General features: G+C 32.6%; 2 protein-coding genes across 2 annotated transcripts; one reads left to right on the top strand and one right to left on the bottom strand.

Moving 5' to 3' along the window:
• The first annotated feature begins 890 nt into the window (after positions 1 to 890).
• LOC111377435 lies at positions 891 to 17,114 on the top strand. Its single transcript, XM_023000527.1, has 5 exons — positions 891 to 895; positions 11,845 to 11,947; positions 15,043 to 15,161; positions 15,291 to 15,467; positions 16,188 to 17,114. Exons 3-5 carry the CDS (start codon positions 15,051 to 15,053, stop codon positions 16,938 to 16,940), a joined length of 1,041 nt encoding a protein of 346 aa, XP_022856295.1. The 5' UTR covers positions 891 to 895; positions 11,845 to 11,947; positions 15,043 to 15,050; the 3' UTR covers positions 16,941 to 17,114.
• A 2,223-nt stretch (positions 17,115 to 19,337) lies between these two features.
• LOC111377434 (multiple organellar RNA editing factor 3, mitochondrial-like) lies at positions 19,338 to 22,756 on the bottom strand. Its single transcript, XM_023000526.1, has 4 exons — positions 22,326 to 22,756; positions 20,592 to 20,689; positions 20,041 to 20,106; positions 19,338 to 19,939 (listed from the first exon to the last, which is right to left on the bottom strand). Exons 1-4 carry the CDS (start codon positions 22,685 to 22,687, stop codon positions 19,692 to 19,694), a joined length of 774 nt encoding a protein of 257 aa, XP_022856294.1. The 5' UTR covers positions 22,688 to 22,756; the 3' UTR covers positions 19,338 to 19,691.
• Positions 22,757 to 24,740: the final 1,984 nt, after the last annotated feature.

Here is a 24,740-nt window from a genome sequence, read left to right as displayed (position 1 = left end):
TTTCCAATCAAATGAGCGTCTTTTTTGAGTGAATGTGGGAAATGTTTCCGACTAAATGAATGTGAGAATGAAACTTGAATTAAAATGTGTAGAGAGTGAGTGAAGGAAAGTGGGTGAATATAACAAATAATTGTAGCTAAATATGTGGATGGGGGAGTGAATGTGAGGACAATGAGTGAACGAGAAAAAGTAGCTAAAAGTTTGCATGTGAGTAAATGTCACAACCATTTTGTTGTGTTACGATAATTGAATGTTGTTGATAGATTCTGTATATAGTGAATATATTCGCTTGTTGTGTTGTCATAATTGAATATTTTTCACACATTATGGATATATATGTATATATATATCCGTGATTTCTTTAAGCTTTCTTGTGTTGCAATTTGAAACTTTTTGACAAATTATAAATTTCTTTTTAATTCATTTTATATTATATCAATAGAAGACAGAGACTTTGAAAATAACAAAGAATCTGATTATGAAATAATAGATGAATTTTCTAATGTAAAATTACAAGAAGAGTCAGAATCAGAAGAAGAATTAAATTTAATGAATAGTATAACTATAGAATGTTTACATAATTGGCAAAAATATAAAGGATCAAATAATATAGCTTGTTATTTATGTAACTGGTACCCAGTAAGAAAGCTTAGAGCTAAATGTTTAGAATGTTATAAAGAAGCATGTATAAAATGTTTAGAAGAAAAGAATTTTATTGAAAAAGAAGAAGTCAATTTAGAAATTTTAAAAGAAAAAATTGAAATATCAGAAATAAAAATTCTTAGGAAAAGAATTGAAAGTTTAGAAGAAATGCAGAAATTTATAATAAATAAGATAGAAATGTTAGAATATAATAATAAAGGAAAAACAATAGAAATAGAAGAACATAGTCAAGGTATGGAATACAAAGAAAAAGAATATGTTCAGGTGATATGTAATCCAGAAAAACTTAAAAGTATTAAAGTAAAATGTTATATAAGAATAGGACAATATGAAATAAAATGTTTAGGATTAATAGACTCGGGATGTAGTAATTAATAAGAAATTAATACCAAAACAATATATAACATACTCAGATAAACCAATAGAGGCACAACAAATGGATGGAGAACTTTATACTTATACAGAATTATTACAATCAAATAGTAAGATTAGTTTTGAGACAAATTGTGGTAGAAGTATAGAATATACCTTACCAAAAGAATCCGTATGGGTTAGACCTTTGAATATTAAAGATACAGACTTTATTATAGGATTAAGTTTTTTATTAAAAGATAATGGAAGTGTTACAATCACTAAAGATTTTTTACATTTACAAAAACATACATTATTTACACCAACCCAAACTACTTATTTTCCATCAGAGTGCGTAGAGAAGCATGGTGGCAATAGTAGTAATAGTTGTGAGTGTGAAAAAGCAAGAGAATGCCAATTAATAGAAGAAGATAATTTAGAAGAAATAAGTTCTGAAACTTCAGAAGAAGAAAACATAGACTTTGGAACTATAGAATTAATTGATAATGAAAAAATTTATGATATGTTGATAACAGAACAAGAAATAGAAAATCTAATTTCTAGATTAGAAAAAATAGAAATAATAGGAGAAAATATTTTAAAATATTGGGAAAAAGACAAAATATTGTGTGAGTTAAAAATAAAGAATCCAGAATACATAATTAAAACTAAGAATATAGAAGCAACAAATTTAGATATAGAAGATTTCAAAACACATATAAAAGAACTCTTGGAATTAGGAGTAATTAGAAAATCAGAAAGTCCTCATAGATCAGCAACCTTTATAATTAGAAAATATTCAGAAATTGTTAGAGGAAAAAGTAGAATGGTTATTAACTATAAAAGACTTAATGATAATACTATAGATGATACTTATAACATACCAGACAAGACATTGTTAATAAATAAAATACAAGAATGTAAAATCTTTAGCAAATTTGATTTAAAATCAGGATTTTGGCAAGTAAAAATGCACCCAAAAAGTATTAAGTGGACAGCCTTTACCCGTCCAGAAGGACATTTTGAATGGCTTGTAATGCCATTTGGAATTAAGAATGCACCAAGTATTTTCCAAAGAAAAATGGAAAGTATTTTTAATAGACATAGTAAGTTTGTAATAGTATACATAGATGATATTTTAGTATTTAGTAAAAATAAACAAGAACATAGGGGACATTTACAAATAGTATTTTCAGAATTTATTAAACACGGTTTAATAATCAGTAAGAAGAAAATGATTTTATTTAAAGAATTTATAGATTTTTAGGAGTTAATATAGGAGAAGGTAAAATTAAGTTACAACCTCATATTGCTAAGAAAGCTTTAGAATTTCCAGATAAATTAGAAGACCTAAAACAAATTCAAAAATTTTTAGGATTAGTAAATTATGCTAGACCATTTATAAAAGATTTAGGAAAAATTGCAGGACCTTTATATGCAAAGACATCTCCTACAGGACAAAGATTTTTTAACCAAGAAGACATAAAATTAGTCCAACAAATAAAAGAAAAAATAAAAACTCTACCAGAATTAGCTATGCCTTTACACTCAGAATACCTAATCATAGAAACAGATGGAAGTATGATAGGATGGGGAGCCATACTAATATGCAAACCCAATAAATACACTGGTAAAAGTACAGAAAGAATTTGTAGATATAATAGTGGAAACTATAAAGAGAAAGGAAATTTAAGTAGTATAGATGCAGAATTATTAGCCATAAATTATGCATTAGATAGCTTTGAATTATTTATTATATCTAAAAAAGAAATAATTATAAGAACAGATTGTGTAGCTATAGTTTCTTTTGTTAATAAAATGAAAATATATTCAAAAAGAAGTAGTAGAAGAAGATGGTTAAATTTTATAGATAGAATTACAAATACAAGAATCAATATAGAATTCGAGCATATTAAAGGTAGTGATAACAAGGCAGCAGATATATTAAATAGAATAATAATAGATAGAAATTATTAAATTTGTTTAACACAATTTCTTTATACAGATGACAAGGCCAAGGCCTATAAGACCAGGAATTCCACCGGGGAATTCATTTGCATCAAGACTATTACCACAGACTCCATTTAATCAGAACAGACCAATGTTACAAGACAGACTAAGGTTTGGAAACCAAGAACTCATAGTTTTTCCTAATAATAATATTTCTTTTAAAATTTTACCGCATATTTCTTTATCTAAAGAAGAAAAATGCATCTTAGACAATTTATGGATCTCTTATAATAAGAATCCAAAAGACCAAAAATACTTTCTTGCATGCATGAATGCATTGTCAGAACATTTTAGTCAGAACAAGCAAAGGTTTAAATTTTATGCTGTTATTAAAGGAAGAACTCCAGGAATTTTCCATTCTTGGTTAGAAGTTTTAGATTGTATTAAAAATTTTCCAGAACCTCTTTACAAAGGTTTTACAAATTTTCAAGAAGCATTAGATGTTGTAAGACAACAGATAGGAATAAATTTTTATTTATCTCCTTCCTTGAAGAATTACTCAGACCCTCCATTAGATTTTCTCCAAGCAAAGACCAGAATATTTTCTGCCAACATTGTGAATGTATGCAGAGAAATTTTAAAGTTATCAATGAAGCAAATCAAGACCTTTCACTAGAAAGAACTCAACTCCAAAAGAAAGTGGCCCAACTAGAAAAGGAGATTTTGGATTTAAAAGTCCATTATCCAACAGGTACTATGGAGCCCAAGAAATCCATAGCTAGTCCAGCCCAAACGGTAGCTGGTAAAGACTCATCAAATCCGTTAAAGGTTGTGGACTTACCAAAAACCCAACGACTCAGGGGACTGTTGATTCTTCTACTAAATTAGACAATCAGACTCAGCAGACTGATAAATCTGCTACAGAAAAAGGTAAAGAAATTTGGGATCTTTTAGGACAGCCCAGTGAAAAATTTGATTATTTAATAAAGTATAGTCCACCAGAACATTTTTCTTCAGAACACTTTTCAAATAATCCAGAACTTTCACAAGTCCAAGAAATTCAATCCAGTAAGGGAAAAGAAAAAATGGTAGTCCAAGATAGTCAAGAATGTTTATTTTTTCAAGAATCACAAGATCCTAATCCAGATACCGCTTCTTTAGAAAAGATCTTTGAAAAAATTGAAGAACTTCAAAAACAATCTAAAAAAGATGAAGGTACTTTTTCTAAAAAAAAGAAAAAGATTAAGAAGAAGAAAAATGATGAAGGACTAAAAGAACAAATAAGAGAAGCAGTTAACCAAGCATTTGAGACAATATTAAAAAAGAACCATGAAGAAGAAAAAGAAATTGCAGAATGTACAGATCAGAAAGAAAAAGATGAAGCTTGTAACTCCAGACTTTCAGATAAAGATGAAGATGAAGATTCAAAGGAAGAACGATACAATAATTCAGACAGTTCTTTTTATTTCTGTTAAATCTACCTTAGATGGTATTTTTTCTAATTTAGCCAATTTTTCTAAAATACTTGAATTTTGGTTTTTAATATAATCTAAAGATTCTTTTATATTCTTAATTTCTTGGTCTCTAGCCGTAGTATTTTCTTTTATAATTTCTAAATAACTATTTTGTTTTTTATTTTCTATTTCTAAATTTCTTGATAAATTTATGATTAGGTCTACTAAACAATTCTGACTTGGTTCTTCTGAAAATAAACTATGTAATTTATGTTTATTATCTAAATTACACTTAATTATATTATTATCAATAGTTTGTACTTTTTTACTAGTATTTCTTAAAATTTCTAAATCTAAGAATTCAAGCTTTCTATTGATGTCCAGAGTTCTAAATAATAATAAATATATTCTGTTATAAAAATATTTTTAAAGGTCTATTCTGAATAATAAAAAGAATCTAATGAATAATTTGTATTATCTGATAAATAATTATTATTTATATTATCTAATTCAATCCTTATTTCTAAATCTGATATAAATATCTGGTCAAAACTATTTATAAAATATTCTTCCCTAAATTCTGAAATTAAAGATCTATATAAAATCTGTTCTTTTAATTCTGGATGTAAATCTTTAGTTACTTGTAAGATAGCAAATAAATAGTCTATAAATTTATATTTTTCAAAAGAAATTAATTCTATACCGTATTCAAAAATCTCTTCTATTTCTTTATAAAATGTAAAATTATAGAATATTTTTTCTAAATCTACAAGTAAAATTCTAAAAATCATAAAACAAATAAGAATTTTCTAAAGATTCTAAGAATTATACTTTTTTCTATCCCGATCACTACTTCCTTTTTTGCTCTGATACCAAATGGGGGGGTATGCTGTTTTAAGATATGGCTGTTGTATATGGCTGTTTTTGATTTTTGACAAATTATAAATTTCTTTTTAATTCATTTTGTTCCATTAAAATTTTATATTCACAAAAAAAATAAATTAATGTTTTGTACAATTCAAATTTTATATTGAAAAAAAAAATGTTCGCTAAATTTATTTAATTTATTAAAGCTAACCGAGTTAATCAATTTTCCCTTACTAACTGCTAAGTAGTACGAAATTTATTTTATTTCCACATACATGATCACACAGAATGACACATATGTTCACATATTATTGAAATAAAAATATAAGGGACGTCAACATTTATATTGAAACAATATATTTATTGACATTTCACTCATTTCTTGACATTTGACGTGTAGTTCTCGACATTAAATATCTGCTAATCTGGACACTTGACAGTACATTTGTATAGAACGACATTTCAACTAAAGTATAGTATTTCTCCACATTTCATTAGAACATTGGCATCTTCTACTCTACTATATGAGATAATAAAGTTATAAACTATTTTCAACATACAACATTCGGAACATGTCACTAACTTATAAACCACCTGTTTACATCCACAAAATATTACATACCACCATATAAACAAAAATATGCAAACCACTGTCTAAACCAAAATACATTTTCCGTACCACGACATAAACCAAAATACATATTGAAAAACCACCATATAAATCAAAATAGGCGAACCTCTAAATTCTACGCATCCCTCTTACCCCTATTGCAACCAGATCGGGTGTATGGCGTCTTTGTATTTGCACTACCCTTCTTCAGCCTCAACGATCGAGGTCTACGTGTAGGTGGATCAGCTGCCATCGAAGGTCCAGAAATGACGCTATCATGAACCAGTTGATCATCAATGATCACACCAACTGTAGGTACAACGGATGGTGCCTCTTTCACAATATCATAAGCAACATATACTGACCCAAGTACTCCAACCCTACCTCCCGATGTTATGGACACATCAGGGATATTGCAAACAACTGGTTCGGTTGCCTCTCCGCCATCCTGTCTGTCCGCAGAAATATTGGGAGTGAAAATATCATGTCGGGGCTCGTCTCCATTGCGATCGTCATGACCAAATCCACCATACTCAGTACCAACATTGTGTTGTCCAATTTCTGTAGCAACTTCATCAAACCTTCGTCGAAAAACATTCATCTCATCAGTGACATGATTTCTCAAACCACACACATGACCTCCCAGATCATTTTGGAGACTAGCGAATCTTGTGTTCATTTCAGTCTCAAATCCTCCATCTTGTTCTCAAATGCCTCCCGTTGTTCAGTTAAGATAACTCTTATCTCATCTAAAGACACAAGTCTTTCAACGATCGGATCCCCATGCTCTTCTTCTCTGCCTTTAACGTGATGCAAACTTCGATGACGAGGTCCACCTTTGTTGTCTCTCTGGGATTTATTTGGTCGATGGTTGTTGTCATCGTTTCGTATGACATCATCTTCAACTGGACAAACTTGTATTTCTATTGATTGAGCAACAAGACCATCTAGAACAGGGTCGGCTGCGTCTTCCAACGAAACTAGATCAACGAAGTACGACTGCAATTCTTCTGCAACAGTTGCTTGCAGCGTTGTCCACAAGTGCACTTACAGGAGAAGAAAAATAGGCGAAATGAAAAAATATATATTGCGAAGTGTAAGGCAATTAAGTATGTAAATCGCCTACATTTGTCTTCTCAAAAAAATTTGAATATGTTCGGGAATGAGGTTGTTTCGTGCCAGACCACCGCAACATTCTCGGGACATCGTCACAAGTCTTACTCGAGAATCGAGCTCTCAACTCCTGAATTGCCTCGTACGCCCAAATCTGCATGACATTTGTAACAGTAATAACCATATTTGGAGATAAATAACAATGAGCGATGAGAAGAACTAAAATGAACCAAAATAGATGTATACCTGGACAGTAAGAGGGAATCCGTACAATGTGTAAGTCATCATATCACAATCATTAACTTTTACCATGTCCGCCTTTCTTCTCCATCCACGTATTAGTGATTTGATGAAAAGTTGAAAACATACTGTCCCCCATGGGTAGGCATTGAAAAAATTCAAGTCGTCAACGATGGAAAGAGTTGTCGAATTTATTCCTACATTTCGATCTCTTGAATTAAATACCCTTTCAATAATTAGTGCCAACCCAAGTTTGTAACGATCATTACGGTTGGCACATTTTAAAAAAACTTTCTCCAGGTCGCTACACGTTATCCGGTCCATATTAGCAAACATTTTATCTTGTAGACGGGTTTTCTCTAGGATTTTGTCAACTTCGGCACCTTTAGGCACTGGACTGCACTTCAAGCCAGTAATTAGTGCGAACTCCGGCAGTCCAAATCGTGCAAACCTTTGGTTCACCTTGAACCAAGCCTCAAATCGCTTTCAGCATACCACCAATCTGTTTACCATTTCATGAATTAATTGAGCAGATAGTTTCAGTTCCGGTAACCTTGCAGCATGTCCTATACAACTGTCCTCCAACTGATGCTTTTGCTGTGGATCCAATTTGTTGAGGACAACTGATATATATTTTGTGTTGCTCACTTGCGACACATGGGCCGGAACACATTATTCCTCCGGAATTTTATATCGATGTGTCATACTCATCTACAAATCAAAACAAATGAAAACAATACTTTAACAAATAGTATGAGAACGTACAAACGAAATCAAATATAACATTCTTGTTAAAATGCAGTGAAAGAAAAATGATTTTTACAATACAATGGTTTGATAAAATACCATATCTAAACTAAGTTGTTTAATTGTTGAAATTAAAACAAACATGGCTTCTGATCTGAAGCAATCATGTAACCATTTTATAGTTGATCACCATTCAAACAGTTCAAAAGTATATACACAATCTTATACAATTTCATTAACTTAATTGCCTAATTTAGATATGCAAATAAACTGAAAATGCAATATTCTTTAGCAAAATAAATAACAACAACATAGTCTTGTATTAAATAAATTTAGAGCCAACTACAACAGACCATACCCAAAATCAAGTATATATGTCATAAGATTTGACAAAGTTTTCTATCTGCTATAAACCTATCACAGTCTTCCTCCATAAGAAACCATTAATATACAAATGCAACCCTCAACAAGATGCAGAACAAATTTGATGCCAAAATGAAGCCATTTAGTTGCTGATGAGCATTCAAATAGTCTAAGAGTGTATAATAGCAACACAACCTGTGTCATTTCATCATGTTTATTGCCTAACTTAGATGCAAAATATGCCTCAAATGGAGTATTCTTCACTTCGTACTAGTGTTATTTATCATCTAGCAGCATCAAATTTAGTTGACATATAGATTATATCTCAAAGCAAAAGATACAATAACATGGACAACAGAAAGTACAATCATTTTCCTGATTTCTTTAAACACTTTACCTCTTCAACTTCTTCGACAGTATCTCACATATACCACCTTTTATCTCAAATTGTTTCAACAGTTAGTATTTGTTCGCCCAATAGAATCGAGACACTCAGTGACTTTGATATCAATTTATGTTAAACTAACTAAATTTTAGGATTTAGGAAGAGGGGAGACTTGGGAAAGTGAAAAAAATAACGAATTAAAGAAAAAATAACGAAACAAACTTACTCTATAGCACTGGACTCTGAAGTGTGGTGGGCAAATAGCAACTGAAAAAATAAGAGAGAAATGGACAGGCTCGTTGTCGGCGGGTTGGGTCGGAGTGAAGATTGAGAGACTGAGAGCGAGAGTTGAGAGGACTTAGTTTAGGGCTTCTTTTATTTTTTTCATTCCCCCACCTTCATTTTTTTTTATTCGGGTCGGGTCTATCATGTTTTCATTTTTTACTCATAATCCGATCCAACTCGACCCATAACCCGACCCACACCTACCCGACCCAGACATTTAATGCTGATTGACATTTCTACGTCGATTGACATGAATAATGATATGGAAAATTTTGAATTCTTGTGTGGAAATAATATTTTCTAATAGGGGTATTTTCATCTACATAATTGGAAAATGGACATTGACAAAATTGTGAACATTTTTGCAAATGACTCGCTGAAAATGGACATTACGTGAAATTTCCTCTTAAAAAAATTGTCAACCTGTCAGATTGAATCAAAATTGCAATTTTGAAATTGTTAATTTGAGTTCACATTAAATCATCAATTTTCAACTCAACACCGAACTAAATCATCTGGAAATGGACCGATTTAAGTTTTGATAGTTAAAAATCGTTGAAACCAAACTGAATCATTTTACCCAAATTTTCAAAAAAAAATTAAGTATTTTGCCGAAGATATATTATTTATTCGTTCAATTTGTACTTTAATAAATTTATTTGATAGTCGACATTCTATTGTTTCATTAGAAAAATGATGATTCATGATAATATATTCTTTATTTGCTTCGGAAAGAATTTGAAAGTTTAGACTTTATAATTGAAAATCGTATTAATTTATCAATTAAACTTGTATTGAGATAAATAGAACAGTATTATAAAGTTTATGTCCAGAATATTTCCTTTTAAGTGTTATACTGAAATTTCATATCAATAAATTTTATTAAGTGTATTGGCTACTTGATTTAGGGTGGATAAATATAGACTTTGTTTGATCCTCATTGTTTGTGAAAAATAAGTTTTGCAATAAATATATATATATAATTCCTCAAGCTGGAAAAATAGAATAATAATTCTATCAGCATCATTCATTGGTGGTCCTAAGGATAAGCACCATAGTTATCTAAAAGTTATGTCCATTAACAAGGCACCATGATAAACAATATATCACATTCAAATAAACCTTCTAGGACACGTGTCCTTTCAATGAAAATCGAAATGCTTCAATGAGCCGAAAGAAAAGAATATATCTAGGTCGAAGGATTTCACTTTATTCTATTTTTTCAATAACATAAAATGGTGAAAAATCGAAAGATACTAATATTAACCAAGATTCCAAAATCACAATTATAAACTGAAAATAAAAAGCAGAAACTAAAAATGAACATGGAAATTTTTTTGACCGAAGCTTCAGAGGTTCAACGACCACTTCTAGCGTCTAATCCCCTGCTGAGCATTTACTAAAAAATGAATAAAGTTCGGTTACACTATAAAGCCCCAAAAATATGCAACAATAATATTCCAAAATATTACAAAGTAATAAGCCACAAAGACTTATCTTATGAAGAACACCAAAAGCCAATCGCTATTCCACACTAGAACCGGCCAAGATCACAAAGATCTCAAAAGCAACTAAACTTCCCTCTCTCACATAACAACTACAGGTGCTTCTTTCACAGCAAACAACATTCCACCAAGAAACAAAACAAACTAGCCACTATTTTATACATGGAGAAGCCGAGATCACTAAGATTTCATAAGAAATAGAGGCAAAACTCGAATTCCATAGGTTCAACTTATCCAAAACTGAAATAGTACAATATCCATATGGGTCTACAATATTTCTTGATGTTAATAGATTCTTTTTTCAGAAAATACTCTAAGAATCAAGCCATAATATCACTAAGTAGAAGAGGCTTTTCGCACAGGGGAGAGAGAGACAGATGAAGGGGCCGAGTCTGAGAGCTAGTAATGAGAGAAGAGAGAGTCACTTTTTCTTTTTGAGAGTGAGACGTGAGAGAGAGAAACTTAAAGGCTGGAAGAAAAGTCTATCACTCATTAAATGTGTATAGCTGTCCAAAGATCTCATAGTTATGTAGATAGAAGGATCTAGAATAAGATCCAATGGTTAGGAAATCATCACATGTCACAATTCAGCTGTAGAGTTTCAATAATAAGGTGTTAATCCAAAAACACGTTTTCTCCTTTTCTAATTTTGGAATCACACTTTTGAAGGCTGTAGGTCATGGGTTCAATTCTCAACAAATGGTAACAATTAAGGTATAGCAAATAAGAGAGATGGAATGATAGAGAGATGTTGGAATGAAAAAAACGACAGAATGAAAGTGTGCAGGAATTCCAAAAAGACTGAACCCTTTTATGTACGACTATTGACAAAAGAATCTCAATTAAGCTAGACGTACAGACAACCTTTGACAGAAGCTGTACAGAAGTTTAAGTTATTACTGACGTGGCTGGAAGAAACGGGGGAAAATTTTGGTTTCGACCTCATAACCCATATCCGTGTATCCTATTCTAGCTATTACTATTTCTTATTTCTTTTCATATTCTCTTTCATTTTTCCCCTTTTGGGTGGAGGTGGGAGGTCCAGAGTGTCTGTTTTTGTGTATATCCTGTTCCTGGTTTCTCAACTAAATTATTATTGTCAAATAATGGAATGCGCTTCTGGTCAGCATCATTTGAGATCAAAAGAACTCTGGTGCAAAATTATTTATTTATAACGAGTTGTTTCCATGCCTTTTTAAATATTCTAATTTTTTTAGCCTAGTTCTTTTGAAAATTCATTTGCTATATGAACCTGCATATATTCATATGCTTCTGTTAGTAATATGATCAAGCTCCCCATCATTTTTCCAGATTGTTGGTCACTCACTTGGTGGTGGTACAGCTGCACTGCTGACGTACATCCTTCGAGAACAGAAAGAATTATCCTCGAGCACTTGTGTCACCTTTGCTCCAGGTACGTTGCAATGTGCTTCATTGACTAGACTATATTTCAAGTGTCATTTTCCTAACATAGTGCTTCCCTTTCCTTTTGGATTTGGTGATATATGATATTATCAAACGGAATACAACAGGTCGCTTGTAGTGGCGGTAGTAGTAGATGATTTTCTTTAACTGTAGGCTTGCATCTAGATTAAGTCTTGAGTTTTTATCTTTCTCTTAGATGAGCTGACGAGGTATATCCATAACAAGGTCTTTTGGTGCATATCATTCAATGATGACATAGTTTTAGTAAATGAAACTAAGAAGATGAAAATCACAAGTTAAAAAATTGGAGTACTTTGGGATTTACAGGTACGTTGAGTAGAAATAAAGATGGTATGCCCATTTTAGTTATAGTGGGATTAAGAACGATTGTAACTCTCATGTTGTCCAAAAGAGCAATTGTTTAGGTATTTAGGTTTGATCATTAATATGAGCCGCTTGAAGATTATGTAATGCATATGTTTAAAACAAACTGTGAAATGGAGAAGTGCTACAAGGATGTTATGTTATAAGAAGATAGATTCCTGTGACGTTAAAAGGCTTATTGAACTAATTGTGCTTTATGATGCTTTGTGTCATTAAAGATAGTTGTCCATAACTTGAACATCTAGGATGCTGAGATGAACGTGTGACCATATTTTGATGGATAATATAAGAAATGAGAATGCATGTGAGCAAATGTGGCATCATCTAGGAGAAACCCACAAAGAACAATTGTCCATTACTTGAACATAACAAAATTAGGATGTTAAGATGGATGTGTCACCATATTTTGATTGATAATATAAAAAATAAGAATGCAAGTCAGCAAGTGGATGTGATGCCATCTTGGAGCAGACTTAGGTGTTTGTAAGCGTCATACATAGACATGAACAAGCTCTAATCATTCACAAGATCAATGTGATTCCAATAGCATATGTTTCACTCGGTTGCAAAGATTTTGACTAAATTTGATAGTGATGGTGATGATTAACACAATATGAACAAATCCAGTGGACGTGATAAAAGAATATTGATGTTTCATTTTTTTAAATAATAACTAAAATAAACAAAAAGCGAATTTCTATCTCCCAACTGATTTTGTACCAATGAGTTCCTGCTGCTGTTGCTGCTGCTGCTTTTGTTATTAGAGGTTTAAAGGTTGTGGTTCAAGGTCTCTCAACGGGTAAAGGTAGTGATGGGTATAGAGGATGGTGACTGGTCAAGGGATTGTGGATTTTGTTGTTATGACTGCTACAGTGAATTTTTAAATATCTATTGAAACTTCATGAAATTTATTTGGCCAAAGTGACTTGCTACGATACCAAATTGACGATGAACAAAATCGAACAAAAACAAGATTGAGAAAGAAAAAAGAAGAGAGGGGAGAAAGAGATGGAAAGAATAGAGAGGAATTTAGGAGGAGAAAATATCAGTTTATTCAATATCAAAGTCTAAATATTACAATGCAAGGACCCTCTATATATAGGTTTAAATAAATCTAATCTATGTAGGAAACAACTAATATAACACTAGAAAATCTATTGTGATTCTTAAAATAAGTATTCAGCTTACAAAGTATTCTATATAATATATGTGATGACCCGAGTTTTAAAGTTCGAGTGTCACTAAAATCGTCGCTTAATTATCATATTGCACTTTCAATAGCTTAAAATTTATTTAAGAGGGTGTTTGACACTCATTTTTATGGAAAAATGAATTTTAGAATAGTAGCTGATGGACAACTTGTGAATGAAAAATAAGGAAAAAAATTTATTACGTGTAATATTATTTTAACGAAGAATGTGTGGTTAAAAAGAAGTGAGAGAAAAATGTATTTTGATAAAAATGATAAACAAACAAGGCCTAAATAATATCATGAAATTGTAAGATTGAAACATAAAATGTTGACGTCAACATAAAATAAAATACTAGAAGTTTAACAATCTTATCAAACCAATAATTAAATAAGAGTTCTTCAATAAAAAAATTAAAAAAAGCTTGTTAGGTTTCTTTCGCTTACCAATTTGACAGCCCTCTCATGCCTTAATTGTCACGAACCATCAATTTCCTAAAAGGGGATTTTTTATTTTTTTTTTGGGGGGGATGAAACAAAATCTCAATAAGCATATAAGTACATGGATTAATATTTGTATAGAATTTAAGGAACTTTATTCATACATACATAGTGAGACATGAAAATCTATGCTAAACACAGGTGGTATGAAACTTTCATGAGTAGCGCTACTATACTCTGGTCCAAACTTATAAGAAATATAAAAGGCCTCATAATCAATGTTCCAAAAACTCTAACGTACGCATATAATTCCATAAAAAAATACTTTTACACTTGCCATATCTCATGAAAATGATAAGAGAAATACTGGAGTATTTGGCACTTTAACTCTTGACCAACGTACTAAAGAATATACTATTTTTGTATTTGTGTGTATTTCATGGAAAAATGAATGTACTTGAAAATGGGACATATGATGCCTATTTATAGTGGACTTCCATGTGATTGGTTGGGCTAAAATATTAATCTTGTCTATTTTTCTATTTTTTTATAATGGGCCAAATCTAAATTAATAAAATTAGGCCATAGGTATGGGTATTACAATATTTCTACTGGGTCAAATGTGGATCAAATGGTGTGAATGCAGCAATGAGAAGGGATACACTTAGTTGATTTCAAAATTATTGAGAAAGACTTAGAGCATGTTTGGGAAGAGTTTATAAATGGTTTAAACTATAAGTAGAAAGAAATAAGTGGTGGATAAGTGGGTAGTACTTGTGGGTCCCACTAAATGTGTGGATAAAAAGTGGCTTGAATGTTTATAAATTATTTTTAAACGTGCCAAACATATTTATTAGTTTCCAAACATATTTATTAGTTTGTGATCATTGTTGTTGAAATGGTGATATAATGTTGATTCTGAAATATCAATACTTTGGTGTGGTGTGTCCATTGTTTGCTCAATCAAAATAGGAAAAAGCACGCCTGAACACATATTGTTACTTAATATTGAGAGAGACAAGAATATTGTTCTTTTCTATGTTTTTTAATTACAACTACCTCGCCTACAGCTGCCTGTATGACCTGGGAGTTGGCGGAATCAGGGAAACACTTCATCACTACAATTATCAATGGCTCTGATCTGGTGCCTACATTCTCAGCTGCTTCTGTGGATGATCTTCGTTCGGAGGTATGCAAATTCTTATTCATTTAGAAACATTAGAAATGAGAGATCTCTTGGGGATCTCAATTTAACTTAAACTCAGTTCATTTAGCAATTAGAATTTGTAAATCCATATGAAACCCATTGTACCATCAGGTAACTGCATCGTCTTGGTCGAATGATCTGCGTGATCAAGTCGAGCGCAACAGAGTTTTAAAGGTCATTTATCGATCTGCCACTGCTCTTGGGTCTCGTCTACCATCTATAGCGAATGCTAAAGCAAGGGTTGTTGGTGCAGGTGCACTTCTGCGACCTGTCTCGAGCAGCACTGAGGTTAGATGTTACACAGTTACAGCCCTTGATGGGAAGTGGGAATGTGCGGAAGCAAATAATAGCCTTTTTCCTCCATTACTTAGGCCCTGTTTGACCCACATTTTTTCAAAAATTACATTCTTAAACGGTGATTTGACATTATTTCAACCACACATTCTTCAATAAAATAATATTGTAGCAAATTCAAAACTTTTCCTAAAAAACCACACATTTCCCATACAAGGGCTTATTGTAATTGAATTTAAGCAAAATGTTATGACCATGTTTTCTTCGTTTAGGATAAGTAGTAGTTTCAGATTTAGAAAAGCATGTTAAACTAAGCTTCTTAAATTTTTTACTATAAATAGATTTTTACTGATAAGACTTAGAAACGAGCTAGTTACTTAGTTTGTAGTAAGGTAAGAGTTATTTACAAAATAAGTAACTTTTTTTTACTAATAGTAATAAAAAAGTAACTTACCCTTGTTTGGAAATTACTTAAAAGTAACTTTTATGTACCTTTAAACTTAGCAGGCGTTCGCTTATTCGTCGAGGAGACATGCTATTTCTTCTGTGCAAACTGAATACAATGTTAAGTTGCTTTCACTAATTAGTCGAAGCTACTTCGTGACTGATTTGTTGTAATATTATTCATTATGTATATTGCTATTCAGATTTAGAAAAAAAAAAAATGCTGTGTTTTCGAACTGTGGAAGGTGACCTCTACTAGATGGAATACAGGTCATGATGAAGCGTGCACAAGATGTAGCTCAAGCAGTTGTAAGGACTCGCTCTTCCATATCATCATGGACTTGTATGGGTCCCCGCCGTCGTGCTGTGGTTCCTTCATCTGATTCCAAAGTGGACGATTTGCCTGAGGCAATCCCTCTTATTCCTGAGACAACAGAATCTCTTGCAAGAGAAAAAATAAGCAGAGATCTGGACCCAGATAAGCCAGAATATTGTTCTTCGTCAGATCAGTCAGGGATAGACGAGACTGATGACGAGGATGATCTCCGTCATGTGGATAAAACAGTCGCTACATCAACTCTAGAGAATATTACAGAAGGCGAGTTATGGTACGAACTCGAGAAGGAACTCCAGAGGCAGGAGAGTGAGGCAGATGTCCATACACAGGAAGAAGAAGAAGCTGCAGCAGAGGAAATTACCGAAGAGGAGAAGGTACTGTCCGATGCAGTTGAAAGTCGAACACCCATTTCTTCCTCAGATGTTTCAGAGAATCTCCATTTCTATCCTCCAGGTAAGATAATGCATATGGTTTCTGTACCTTCATCTGAGGCAAGCGATTCAAGTCACAATGGTTCGGTAGACGAGCAAGTTGGTATCCATGAGACACCACGAGAATTATACAGTAAGCTCCGATTGTCGAGGACTATGATAAGAGATCATTACATGCCTATGTACAAGAAAGTGATGGAACAATTGATCGTACAACTAGAAAACGAGGAAGATGCTAATGAAATATTAACATAACAAGCTCAAAATGGAGCGAAACTATATTGATTATGCCGGATTTGGCACATTTTTCTTCTTTAACTCGTGATGAGTGGGGATTCTAGTGTATAATTGAACTTTATAGTTAAAAGGGGGTTGCTGAATACTTTTGTGAATATTTATAGATAATTAAAGCATATATTTCACAGGTCTTGACCAGGTAGTACACGGCAGGTCCATTTAAAACTGTAATTGATCATAGACAAAAGCCTGAAGTTATAACTTAATTAGGGCTCATTTGGTAGGACTTTTGAAGGCCAAAAGTTTTTATTAAGAAGCTACTTTCCTCTGATGATTAGAAGAGTGTTTAAAAGAAGTTGATTTAAGTTGGCTTCCTAGGCAAGCTATTTTACTAGAAGCAAAAGTAAAGTCTTACCAAATGAGTCGAAGATCGATGGAAGTTGGCAACGCAAAAATGGGTTACATGTTCTCGGTATGCTCTCCCATGACCAACTTGCTTTGTCTATAGCTTTTAATCAACAAGACATTTTATTAGCCGTTGCAATACTTTCTTGCTAAGTCCGAAAGAAATCATTTAACAAAAACAGCCGATCAACATTCCTAACATCAAGATTCAAGAAAAAGCTTTCTTTTCTTGAAATCCATTTAAGTCAAGGTACCTGAAATTAATTTACACATGAGAAAGTGCATCAAAGATAAAATCCCAAATCAGTACAGTACGTACACAAATTATATGCATATATTTACAGGTCGTGAAAGATTTCAAGGAAAAAGAAGCTTCTTTTCTTGAAATTTGAGTGAATTAAAGATATTTGATATAGTTTAAAATGGAAAATGAGCATCAAAAGGTAAAATGTCAACAAGAATGAGCTCCTAATCATCGGTGTTTAGCTTATTCACCAATTAAATGGTGTGCCATGTCACTGGTATTTAATATAAACTAAGTACCAGTGCTTAGGAGATCATTTTCGAAAATGTCAATCAACAAATCCATATGCATGCATATGTTGATGAAGAATGTACGGTTAAAAATAAAAAATATATTTTAAATTTGCGTGTAATATTATTTTATTAAAAATGTATGGTAAAAAAAGAGAAAAATATATTTTACAAATAATTGGGATTTAAGTGATACTTACTTTATTTTGAGAATGTGTGATTGAAAATGAGTATGAGAAAAAAAAATTAAAAGAATGATCTTCAAATAATAAAGGTTGAGGGCTCAATTAACATGATTTTTGCTTTTATTTTTAAGGTCTATTTGATAGGCACTTCTTTTTTATGGAAAATGAAAATTAAATTTCATTTGTAGAATTTTTCCATAGAAATGATTTCCAACAAATCTTTGCCACATCAGATTTTTCCAGCTTTTTGAGGTTTACCAGGTTTTTCCTACATTTTTCTTTTTTTTTTTTTTTTGGGTAATTGAAACAAATTCTAAGAATAATTGTAAAAAAGGATATCCCTTAAATTGACAATTTTTATGTAAAACAAAATCAAACGAACACTAAAAAATAGATAATTTTTTGGATGATTTTTTATTTTCTAGGTTTATTTTTTTTATTTTTTTTCTTTGGCAATGGAAACAAGTTCTAGGAACAATTGTAAAAAAAAGATATTCCTTAAATTGACAATTGCCATGAAAAATAAAGTCAAACGAATATCAAAATACACTTTTATTTCAATATTTTCCAGGCGAAAAATTATATTAATCAAATACTATTAATTGACAATGCTTAGTAAAACAATTTATAGACAATTCAATTCCTTGAAATTCATCTTCTTTCTACCCAAATTTCATCTTTGCAATCAAATAAACCTTAGTTTTTGTAGAAGAACATTTGAAACAAAAAATGTTAATTTTTGTGTGAATCTAGTTTTTGAAAGAACTTGTTACGGGTACGTTTAGAAAAAGTCACATTGAACCAACTTTTTTTAAAAACATGTCTAACTAAAAAATGCACTTTCATAAAATTAGCAAAATGAATCCAAAAGCAAATTTTGACTTTTAAAACCTTCATTTGACTTCTCAAAAGACATGTCAAACAAATCCTAATTAATCTTGATCAAAATGCTCAATCCAGTGTCGTCTTGTGGTGGTCACCTCACGAGACAGTAAAATTCACTTTTAAAATCGACCTAAAAAACGTGTACAATGTACTTACAAACTCACAAATCCAACATTTCACAAAACGTGAATTTTGAAGTAAACGGTAAGAACCAAATCCTATGAACCAACGTTCATGATAACCCATTTTTAACAGTTACACTACTCTAATCAGCCAAGGAATAGGATGGGCTCCATCCACCCGGAAAATGGGTGCTTTCACTAAAACTATCGTTGTAAACACGACGTAACTTCCATATGTAAGATTCGAAAGTAAACAGATCGCTACAAGAAATGGCCAAGGGAAGGGATGTAACAGTTGCTTTAGAATGGGTTTTCGTGCCATTATAGAGGAAAAGTACACAAAAAGGATAGTCCTCTTGAATAACAAAGGAAAACGTGAGGAATCAAATTTTGCAGACCAATACAGCTAGACCTAGACGACCCATACGCCAAAAGTTCTAAATTGTAAGGAAAAAGGTCTCATGTAAGGGAGCACAAACAATATTCACATCTATAAACCTCATAAAAGTGCGGGTAATGCGCATTTTTCCATACAAAACATGCTCCGAACTCCAAATGAAGACGAGGGCTGATCTTTGAGCAATAATATGCAAAACCTGAGATCGATTCCATTTTCCCATTCCAAATTCGAGATCTATTTATGCATTGTTGCCCTGAAATCCTCCATGATTCGGAGGATAGCCTCCCCCGACACCTTGAGACGTATTCTGCTCAACTGTGGAGGTAGGTTTATGCTGATTCACTGCCAGTGATTGCTCTCTCCTTTCTACTTGCATTGTTTCTCGGCGCCTATCATATCGAGGCCGAGGCCTGTTCCTTGTATTTTGTCGTTCATTGAACCTGTACTGTGGCCTATGGATGACTTTTCCATCAACGAACAGATCACCTATTAATTCAAAAATACTGTATAAGATACAGACTCGACTACAGATTACCAGAGGATGGAATTAATTTTGTAGTCTGATTCAAAAAATTTAGTGCACAAACCTCCATAGTCTTTATTAGGAACATCAAGGTATGAATCAGGCAAAACCCACAGAACTCCAGGTAGGCCTGTCAATGTCAAAAAACCATAACTAGTCGAGCCAAACTTAAACAATCAAGTGTAACTGTGTAAGACACAATTATTTGAACCCTGAACCCTCATTTACTTATTTGGAAAACTGCCACGCCGAACTCTCTTACATACAGATTATTATTATGTCACAATTCATAGTGGATTAAGAAATTAAGTAGAGAGGATATATGTGTAAAAGCCAGTAATACGAAATTTAAAATCAATGCATGATCTAAACCCTAACGCAGATAAATTCCAGAACAATCAAACTGAAGATTATGATCTCATGCGGATGAGAGTTCAAACAGCCACAGGCCAAAAAGGTGAAAATTTGAACACCAAAGCCAATCTCAGAGTTAATTGGCATCCATGAAAATTCATCAATGTTGATATCTATACCAAAACGTCAACCAAAAAGCACAAATAGCATTAGGCTAAAGAAGCCTGAAGACTCAATAAAACACATGCACGCAATTCATACCTTTGACTTTGTATGAAAGCTCTTCAGAGATTAGAGCACCAAAACCAGTATATGTTGTTGTGCAAACAGAATAAATCTTCTTCTTTGCCTCCTCTTCACTGCACATAGCAACCAATTACTAACAATCCTCGTACACACCACAAAAAATACTCAAGTTGTGTGTGTGTATAAACCTAGTGTGCAATAGATAGACATACAGTCAACAGACATATAAAATTTAAAAAATATATATAAATGTAGCAACTACAAGATGGTGAAGCTTTTCTCTCGTACTTGGTAATGAGGTCTTTCCAAGTGAAAGAGGGAAGTAAAAATTGTATGTTAGAAGGAAGGAAAAACCAAAGGACCTTAGATTTTTCAAATAATTCGCAACATCCACGACAAAAAGAGGAAAAGATTAATAGCCTCTCAAATAGATCGACATTAAAGGACATTAAATCTGTGTATCCCATAAATAATATAAAAAATGGGTTCACCTATGTCAGTATTCATCTCTCTAACACTCATGAGCCACTATAAAGAAAAAGTACTTGGGAAAAACGAGAATGTGAAAAAATAAATAATCCCATTTCATATTTCAGATCCGATACTCATTGGTGCAATCTCAACCAAAAATTCGTAACTTCTACTGCACAATTGTGTGCAAGATTGTTGCACAAACAACTGAAACAAGCATTCAAAAATATTCATTAAAATTTAATACAAAGCTATCTTAAAATAAGACGTATATCAATGAATAAACAGAACTAGAAAACGAATAAAATCTTTATCTGCTTATATTACACGAGCACTCTTGCAATCATATCATGACATTACATGCATGTTTGGGAAGTGATTATAATTGGTTTAAATTATAAAGAGATAGAAATGAATGGTGGATAAGTGGGTAGAATTTGTGGGTCCACGGAATGTGTGGATAATAAATAAGTTTGACCAAAAATGTTTATAATTTAAACACTCCCCGACAAGCATTAACAATGTTCTAATACATGCGGGATGGATGAAATTATCGCACATGAAACAATATTGAAGCTTCAGCAAAATCTCCCTTACATTGCTGCTTCTGCAAAATTTCCTTTACATTGCCAGCACATATAATACAAGTCCTTAAAAAGGGAAGTGCTACATGTACATAATTGTTTACATAATGGTATTCATAATTACACGTAACACTGGATCCAATCTTTAATTCAAATATCACACTTGCACATCAACAACTGGATGATTGTCACGTCACATTATAGACACCATTATGTGCAATAATTATGTACAAGTAGAATCTTTCGTTGTATAATGTCCAATGCCATGTCATAATCTCCACTAAATTCCCATCCGAACAATGAATTCGTTGCAATGAAACCATCATTATTTACCACAATGCATGACCACTCGTGTAGAAGACTTAGAGAGAACGCTTTGCTAAACCTAAAAAGTTATTTTGTATGTAACTCTACCTCTTCCTTATTTTCAACTTCAACAAATTTAAAAATATATATTTATCAAACTAACTCAATTACTGAAAATAAACTTTCAAATCCCAGCCAAACAATCATTGCTTTCTTACAATCCAGTGGGTCGCATGTAGAAACTAAACAATAATTGGGTTCCACGCAAAAATTTGTTGTCATTGTAAATTTAGACAAACGTGAATACTTTTCTAATAATTAATCACTCCAGCAAACGGGTTTTGTAAATCATTCAACTTCTTTTATGGAAGTTTCTTTGTTGTCTTACCTTCCAACAACGGAGGCCAGGGTTTTGACATAAGCATTAATCATCTCTTCTTCGGTGGGCTTGGGGTCCGAATTGAACTCCATCACTATAAGCCAGTGCTCGTAATCGCAGCCATCGAGGAGTATTGTTTCCTTCGGCGGACGGTTACTCCAGTTAGGAGATGGGTCGTTCAGAGGGGAGTAACCCGACCCGGATGTCTTGAACCGGGTAGGGATTATGATCGAATTGGTTTGGTGGGGTGGGTAGGTGGCGGCGGATGCGGAGTTGATGAGGGGGAGGGACAGACGGTGGCGCCGGGAAGAGATGGCATGGGAGAGGAGGGAGGCTAGCGGGCGGCGCGTGGTGAAGAGAGCTGTTGCCATGGGCGGCGAGAAAATTTGCAGGTGAGCGTCTGTGTATGTGAGTGAAATGGTCCACTAGAGTGACAATTTGGCAGGCCCAAACGGGAATTAACTGTTCGGTTAACGTAGGTTCATATCTTTAATTGATTATTAAAATTTAGAATGTCGAGTTTTAATCATTAAATTTATATTTATATATTCAATTGCTCATTAAAATTTACAGTATCGATTTTGACCATAGAGTTTATATTCATGTTATACGTTACTTATTAGCATAAATGTTGAATTTTAAAAAATGTCGAGTTTTTAGTGAGTAACGTACGACATTTTTCAAAATTCAGTGATTAAAATTTAACATTTTAAACTTTAGTGTGCAATCGAAAATATAGACCTAAGTTCAATAATCGAAACTCGATATTTTAAACTTTAGTGATCAATCAAATATGTGGATTTAAGTTTAATGACCATTGGAACAACCAACTCCTCAAATGGTGCTGTCTATTTTTTTATTTGGTCCTTGGTCTTTCCAATTATGCCCTTGTTTGAGCCCCATTCTTTTGAAAAAATTCATTTTTTAACAGTATTTTGACATCATTTCAATCACAAATTATTCAATAAAATAATATTACATGTAAATTTAAAATTTTTCATTATTTTTAAACGACACATTTTCCTTCAATACACTATTAAAAAATTCATTTTTCTCCGAAAAATGGGGCTCAAACAAGGGCTATATCATTTAAGGCACAAATAGGTTACTGTTCCCAATACTCCTTTTTCACGATGGACTAGACCCAACTGAACATGCCATATAAATTGGTGTTAAGTACCATTGAAGCAAGTGACATTACTTGACCTGGCCAGATACATGTACCATGGGGTTGCGTCACCGATTCAATCGATTATTCATTAGTGAACTATAAATGTAGAGAAATTAATATGAGCAAGTGAAACACAAGAATATTATGAGGATATTCCTTTTTTAAATCTATCTTGCACTTCTTTTATAACCTATTTATGAGGTTATAAAACCTTCCAATAGAAGCCTGTATATATGCATTAAAGACTTGATACATTGTATAAACAAACACATTGTATGCATATAAGAAAGGGACTATGAGCCATAGGCTAGTCGTCCTTTAGATGAGCATGAGCCCGGGTTGCGAGCTAGAGCAGATTGGATGGGGGAAGCGCTCTTTTAAAGACATTTCCCTACCATCTAGATGCTATGAGCTAAAACCAAGGAATGGATACTTCTTATTGTTTGCAACTTCTATGAAATCTAACTTCTATTTTGTTGCACGTACAAGAATGGGACTAAACGAAGAAAGAGCTCATGTCCCACTATTTATAATGAATAAGGGAATAGAGTAACGAGCCAACATATAGCTAAGGATTCCATATATATTGCAAAAGACTTCAATATAAGGAACATCCATATATATGCTTGTGCATTCGCACGACATAGTAGCTTACTCAACTAATTAATATTTGTTCAACTCTATTACACATGCTACAATATTGTAAATAGAGACCAGTAATAAGAATATTGATCCATATTCAATCAAAATTCCACTGTGGTGACCTCAAAAGTAACACTTTTCATCTCTTTTTCAGTTCCAGAAGATGGTTTGAACTGATAAATACGATCTTGTGGTGATTGATACTGATAAACACAATCTACATATTTCTGTGCAAGTACATAAGATGATGACCTTTCTAGAGCATACTTAGGTATCTTTGTAGTATGAGGTAAACTCTTCTTTTTTTCATGGCACTCGTTCAATAATGAAAAATCATCCACTCCCGTTTTCACAATAATATCTCCCTTGGATGCCATCTTTCTTCAAGTGAAAAGGGTGGAGAAGTTAAAGAAGATATAAGGACATTATTGAGTGAAATTCCTTTGATATAAATAGCTCAATGTCAAGTGGAGAAAAGACAGAAAGTATTAAAGTAGAAGTGATAAGGTAACGAAGAAAATCTCATATTCAAGACTGATTCCGAACTTATGGGATTCTTTTCAGATATGTTCCAATGGCTTTTCTAAGAAGAAAAGGTGGTGTACCATGCA

This window comes from Olea europaea, unplaced genomic scaffold (genome assembly GCF_002742605.1).
Source record: "Olea europaea var. sylvestris unplaced genomic scaffold, O_europaea_v1 scaffold1656, whole genome shotgun sequence".
NCBI classification, from domain to species: domain Eukaryota; kingdom Viridiplantae; phylum Streptophyta; class Magnoliopsida; order Lamiales; family Oleaceae; genus Olea; species Olea europaea.
This window is presented reverse-complemented; position numbering and strand designations above follow the sequence as displayed.

What these genes read in the sequence shown, in the direction of transcription:
- LOC111377434 (XM_023000526.1), bottom strand. Translation starts at nt 22,687, where the DNA reads ATGGCAACAGCTCTCTTCACCACGCGCCGCCCGCTAGCCTCCCTCCTC. An exon ending in CTGGCCTCCGTTGTTGGAAG is followed by an intron (nt 20,690 to 22,325) that starts GTAAGACAACAA and finishes TGCTATGTGCAG; the next exon opens with TGAAGAGGAGGCAAAGAAGA. An exon ending in TCCTAATAAAGACTATGGAG is followed by an intron (nt 19,940 to 20,040) that starts GTTTGTGCACTA and finishes TTGAATTAATAG; the next exon opens with GTGATCTGTTCGTTGATGGA.
- LOC111377435 (XM_023000527.1), top strand. Translation starts at nt 15,051, where the DNA reads ATGACCTGGGAGTTGGCGGAATCAGGGAAACACTTCATCACTACAATT. An exon ending in TGGATGATCTTCGTTCGGAG is followed by an intron (nt 15,162 to 15,290) that starts GTATGCAAATTC and finishes TTGTACCATCAG; the next exon opens with GTAACTGCATCGTCTTGGTC. An exon ending in CTGTCTCGAGCAGCACTGAG is followed by an intron (nt 15,468 to 16,187) that starts GTTAGATGTTAC and finishes GATGGAATACAG; the next exon opens with GTCATGATGAAGCGTGCACA.